This window comes from Tursiops truncatus, chromosome 5, assembly GCF_011762595.2.
Source record: "Tursiops truncatus isolate mTurTru1 chromosome 5, mTurTru1.mat.Y, whole genome shotgun sequence".
NCBI classification, from domain to species: domain Eukaryota; kingdom Metazoa; phylum Chordata; class Mammalia; order Artiodactyla; family Delphinidae; genus Tursiops; species Tursiops truncatus.
In genome coordinates this window covers 97,634,808-97,640,807 of record NC_047038.1, presented here as the reverse complement: position 1 = coordinate 97,640,807, position 6,000 = coordinate 97,634,808, and the positions used below count along the sequence as shown (strand labels likewise).

Here is a 6,000-nt window from a genome sequence, read left to right as displayed (position 1 = left end):
CTGATTTTAACTGAGCAGTTTATGATTACATTTTCTCCATCCTCTTAGCTATCAAGTATATTTTTAAAAATTTTACAGTTCCGAAACTTCAATTTGTCTGCTTACATTACCCATCTGTCCTTGCATGTTGTCTACTTTTTCCATGAGAGCCGTTAGCAACTTAAACATAGCTGTTTTAAATTTCTATTCTGTTCTGAGAATTTCAACATCCCTGCCATATCTGAGTCTGGCTCTCATGCTTGATTTGTCTCTTCAAATTGTGCTTTTTCTTGCCTTTGATCACCCTTTGTAACTTTTTGGTTGGAGGCCAGACATGATGTATCAGGAAATAGGAACTGAGGCAATTAGTCTTTTAGTAGAAGGTTTTATGTTAATCTAGATAGGAGCTAGGCAGTACTTAACATTTTCTGTAGCTCTAAGTGGCAGAGGCTTGTTTCCTCTGTTTTCCTTGTTGTTTTGTCTTCTTCCCTGTTGTGTTTTTTCCCTAAGAATTCTTTGTTAAAGAGTCTGTCTTGGAGCTCTCAGTCATACTGAACAGATACTACACTGGAACTCTGTTGTCATGGTGGTAGGGTATTTGGGAAGCATTCAATAATCTTATATCTCTGTCTTTTATTTGGCCTGGGTCCCTGGGCTGTGATTTTCAGAAGTATTTCTTAGACATTTTTTTCTCTTCTCCCATGATATAAGAAGGCTAAAGGGGGCTGAGATTGTCTAACTTGCTTTTCCTCAGGTGAGATAAGGCTCTGGTAGAGTAATTTCCTTCAGAGGGCAGGACTTTGTCATGGAAAATGATATGGGTGTATTTCAAAATAGTTATCTTCTCCTCCCCTGAAACACAAGGGGATCCCTGATCTTAATCATGAGAACTTGGTGGGGTTCCTGGGGATAAATCCTATAAAGTGTGGAGGTTCTCCTAAGAGTGGGGTTTTTAACTGTCAAGGCAGTTAGCATCCAGTAACTTGTCAAAGTTACCATTTCACTGTTCATATCAGTTACTGGCCCAAGCAGGTCTGCTCCTGGTAAGCTGATCTCTAATGTGATTCTATCTGGCTGTTTCTCCAGTTTGGGAGTGGTGGTTTGCCCTATGACCTCAATTCTCCTTCAGATCTAATAAAAGGCATTGATTTTTCTGCCTGTTCAGCCTTTTTCTTATGATTCCATTTTCTCCATCCTCTCTTAGCATATCAACTATATTTTTTAAAATTTTATAGTTCTGAAATTTCAATCTGTCTGCTTACATTATCCATCTGTCCTTGCATGTTGTGGGATATGTCTTGCTGTGAGGATGGAGTGATGACTTCAGCTCCTTATATGCTGGAGCTGAAACTGGTAATTGCCTACAAACTCTTTTATTTTTTATTATTTTTATTTATTTATTTTTTTTTGTGGTACGTGGGCCTCTCACGGTTGTGGCCTCTCCCATTGCGGAGCACAGGCTCCAGACGCGCAGGCTCAGCGGCCATGGCTCACGGGCCCAGCCTCTTCGCGGCATGTGGGATCCTCCCAGACCAGGGCACGAACCTGCATCCCCTGCATCGGCAGATGGACTCTCAACCACTGCTCCACCAAGGAAGCTCCCAAACTCTTTTTTAAAAGTTCTTCCCTGTTTTCACTATAAAGCAAGGCTGAAATAATCCTGAGGAGTCTTCCCTGATCTCTCTCTGCTAAGTGAAAAGCTCCTGCCTATGTACTCTAGTACTTGGTACAACTACAAGTATTTCATATATTGACTCTTAGCTCTGTGACTCTGTGAATGCCTGGAGAACAGGCTTTTTGGCTTATCTTTGCATTTCTTGCATATGGTATAAATAAGTGTCTGCTTAATTGAAAGGAAAAAGGAACAAAACACTGTTCACTAATTAAAAACAAAGTACTACTTTTATTTGGCTCACTTCTCCATTTATTAGATAACCACATGTGGAGAGGCACAAAGCACTTAAGTTTTACATAACTACAAAGTTATCACAAATCCCAAACTTTTTAGCCACAGATACTTCACTTACTCTGTTTAAAGAAAAAGCTTTCAAAACATCTGAGTTAGCCTGATACAGAGACCCTGAATAAATGGGAACTACATATTTTTAAATGCTTGTACTTCCTGCTCTAATAATGTCTTCTTTAAATTGAATCCAGCATAAAAGGGATTGAAATATGTAAGGTCATGATGCAAATGCTTTTGAGAGATAGTGAAATTAAACTGTACAACATGGAAAAAGATGTAATGTGCACAGAAGGTCTGCAAGGATTCACTGAGCCATCTGGGCTTCCATGGCTTGTGCTGTCCATTCTGGTGCTGTCTGACTGATTTTCTCCAAAAGGTTATTCACTTGGAAACAAAGCGATTGGATCTGTTTGTCCCATGTTGGCAGGGCTTCTCGTGCTAAAGAAAAAAGGAATAATGTACAAAGTTGAAATTACTCCTTTGCAACCACAGTGAATGTTGAGTTAGAAGATAAATACAGTAACATTGATTTTTAAAAGTTTACTCCAAAAATCTTAGTTAATGAAATTAAGCTAATTAAAAAATAGTTAAGAAAAGTACCCCAATCACTGGTACAAAGTATAAACAAAACAAAACAAAAAACACAAAATAAAACCAAACCACCTCAACTGCAGCAGTCAGACAGACAACTTCACTGAGGCCACCTGTTCCCTCACCAATGTCTACTGCTTCGTAAGACACTGCCACCAACTGGGGAAAGTGAAACTTGAAAACACTACGATCAGTGAAAGAAGCTAAAAGGTCACATATTGTATGGTTTCATTCATATCAAATATCCAGAACAGGTAAATCCATAGAGACAGAATAGAAATTGGTTGCCAGGGGTTGGGGAGAGAGGTATGAGGAGCAATTGCTTAAGGGGCATGGGATTTCCTTTTGGGAAGATGAAAATGTTCTGGAACTAGGTAGAGATGGTGGTTGCATAACACTGCAAACATACTAAATGTTACTGAATTTTTCACTTTTAAATGATTAATTTCATGTTATGTGAACTTCAACTCAATTAAAAAATAGTAGTGGAGGAATAGGTATTCCTTTATTAACAGTAAAATTTACTATAAATTTATTACCTAATATTGTTACAGATCAATGGAACCAAATAGAGTACAGAAATAGATCCGAACATATATGTGGAACCTAATATACGCCAAAGATCAGAAAGGATATTTTATTTAATGAAAGATATCTGCATAATTGGCAATCCATCTTAAAACAAATAACTAGACCATGCCTTAAAATTATACTCAAAAATGAACTGCAGACAGATTAAATTTCTAAATATAAAACAATAAATAAAATATTAGAAGAAATTTTAGGAAAATATTAATTTTATCCCAAAATGAGGGAGACTTTCTTTTTTTTTTAACATCTTTATTGGAGTATAATTGCTTTACAATGGTGTGTTAGTTTCTGCTTTATAACAAAGTGAATCAGCTATACATATATCCCCATATCCCCTCCCTCTTGCGTCTCCCTCCCACCCTCCCTATCCCACCCCTCTAGGTGGGAGGGAGACTTTCCTAATCAATACAGAAAACACAAAAGCCATAAAATTAAAAATGGACATATTTGGCTGCAAAAGAGCTTTTAAATGTGTTTATGGCATGCATTGCGTTACAGAAACACAACTGACAGAAAGAGAAAAATATCTGTAACAGATAGGAAAGGTGTGGAGGGGGAATGAAGGAAATAGACAAGAAAAACTAACATGAATTCACAGAAAAGGAAATACTAATGGCCAATACATGGAAAGATATTAAACTTCACTAGTGCCAAGGAAATGCACAATAAAACAATAACATAGTATTTTCCCCTCAACAATTGGCAAAAGATAAAAAGAAGAAGAATATCCAGATCTTAAATATTCATTCTCTCATATTGGTGGAAGTGTAAATGGCTACACCTTTCTGGAAAGCAAACTGGCAGTAGCTATTAAGAATCAAAATATGTATATCCTCTGATGCAAAGTATGCAACTTCTGAGACTCTGTTCTATAGAACTAAGTGTCCCAGTATATAAAGATACGCACAAGGAAACCACCTGAATGTCCATCAACAGGTGAATAGTTGAACTCCACGAAATACTATGCAGCTATTAAAACAAATAAATTAGATTTATATCTAGTGACTTGCAAATATATTCACGGTACATTAACTTAAAAAAAAAAAAACCACTTTGGGACTTCCCTGGTGGTCCAGTGGCTAAGACTCTGAGCTTCCACTGCAGGGGGCATGGGCTAGATCCCTGGTCGGGGAAGTTCCACGTGCCAAGCAGTGTGGCCAAAAAACCCCCCAAACAAACAAACAAACAAAAAACAAAAAACACTTCATAGAACACTATGTACTTTAAAGTATAATGCCACTTTAAAAAATCTCTACATGTTTTTACTTATCTATATAAGCATGTAGAAAGGCACACGAGACCTTAGACTGACATTAGTTATGCCAGGCAGCTGGGATCAGAAGAATGCAGGTGAAAGTGGAAAGACATTACGGACTCTTCCTTTATTCATCCTTGTAATGTTTTACTTCTTATTATGAGCAGATTTACCATTGTAGTTTTTAAATCTAAGAAAATTAGAAAGTAAAATATCCCATATTCTATCAAGTTGGTATACGTTAATTTAAATTGTGTTTACTTTGTGACGCTTCTGCTATACTCTTCATCATACACTGTGTTTGCTCATTCAATAATTATTTATTTCCCACTTACAACGTGCAGGGCACTGGAAAAGATGTTGGATATACCATGGAGAACAAGAGACACTTAATATCTATCACTAGGAAGCTGAGCTTGGTTAACAGAAACAGACATTTAGACAAATTCAGAAATTCAGGGTGACAAGCATGTATGACTTAAAGCCATACCTAACCTGGGAAGTCAGGAAAATCATTATTGATTAACATTGTTCAAACTAAGACATGGGGACAAACAGAAGATGGCTGGAGAGGCTGCTTGTGGAGAGGGATGACTATTTTGGAATGTTTCAAGTGGGAAAGAATTTACAATGCTGGAAAAAACAAAAAGTCCTGTGAGCTGGATTGGAAAGAGAAAACCATAAAGGATCATGCAGGACCTTTTGGAGACTTTGTAGAATCTTACTCTACAAGCAATGGGGAAGCCATTCATCAGCATGTCAAGGAAGAGAGTCACATTTAATAATTTGGTTTTTATTTCTTTTTTCTGTTTGTTCACATTTTTAAAAGATCACAATCCCTCTGGCTCTACTAGGGCAACTGGACTAGAAAGGAGCTATTGTAGATGTGAGAAAAAAAGCTAAAAGGCTATTTCTTAAGCCCAGAAGGGGTTTCAGGGGTTCAGAACAGGCTGGTGACAGTAAGAAATGAAGAAAAGTACATGGATTCCAGATACACTACAAGGTAAAATTCGAAGGATTCTGGGCAGTGAAGAAGAGAAGGGGTCAAGGATAAGGAATGCTGGAGAAAGCGAACAGTGTAGTTTCTGGCTGGCTGGCTGTTTTGGGAGGCAGGCAGTGGAGGAGATAGTGAATTCAGTTCTGGGTATATTCATTCTGAGAAGCCCACGAAGCAATCAGGTGGGAAACACCTATTAATCAATTAGAGCTGCTGAACCTGGGACTCAGAAGGGAGATTTACACTAGAAATCTAAGCGCTGTCTGCATAGAGATGGTAACTGAATCAATGGGAATAGGTGAGATTACCTAGGGTAACAGTAGAGGAGAAAAAGGCCGAGGAGTATGTCCCAAGCAACCCCAATATTTAAATTTAAAGCACTATAGAATCTACAAAGACAACTGGGAAGAATACCTGGAGAAATAGGAGGAAAAACAGGAGAACAGGGTGAAGGAGATGACAGAAGTCAAGAAGGGGCGGGGGCACTCAAAAAGGAGTGAGTGATCAACCCTATTCAATATGTGGAAAAGTCAGGATGAAGCCTGAAAGATAAAAGGATTTTTGTTAAAATGGAAGAGACCTGACCATGTTTAAATATTGATAAAAAGAAGCCAACAGAGA

At 37.9% G+C, this 6,000-nt stretch overlaps 1 protein-coding gene across 3 annotated transcripts in view; it reads right to left on the bottom strand.

Moving 5' to 3' along the window:
* Positions 1-1,854: 1,854 nt before the first annotated feature.
* The window catches only part of COPS4 (COP9 signalosome subunit 4), a 36,577-nt gene continuing 32,431 nt past the window's right edge, over positions 1,855-6,000 (bottom strand). For 2 of the 3 annotated variants that reach the window (XM_019932847.3, XM_073805411.1), the window contains exon 10: positions 1,855-2,383. In XM_019932847.3, coding sequence (XP_019788406.1) covers positions 2,250-2,383 — 134 coding nt within the window. In that variant the 3' untranslated portion in view covers positions 1,855-2,249. The remainder of the gene's footprint in view (positions 2,384-6,000) is intronic. The other variant, XM_019932848.3, reaches the window with a different exon arrangement.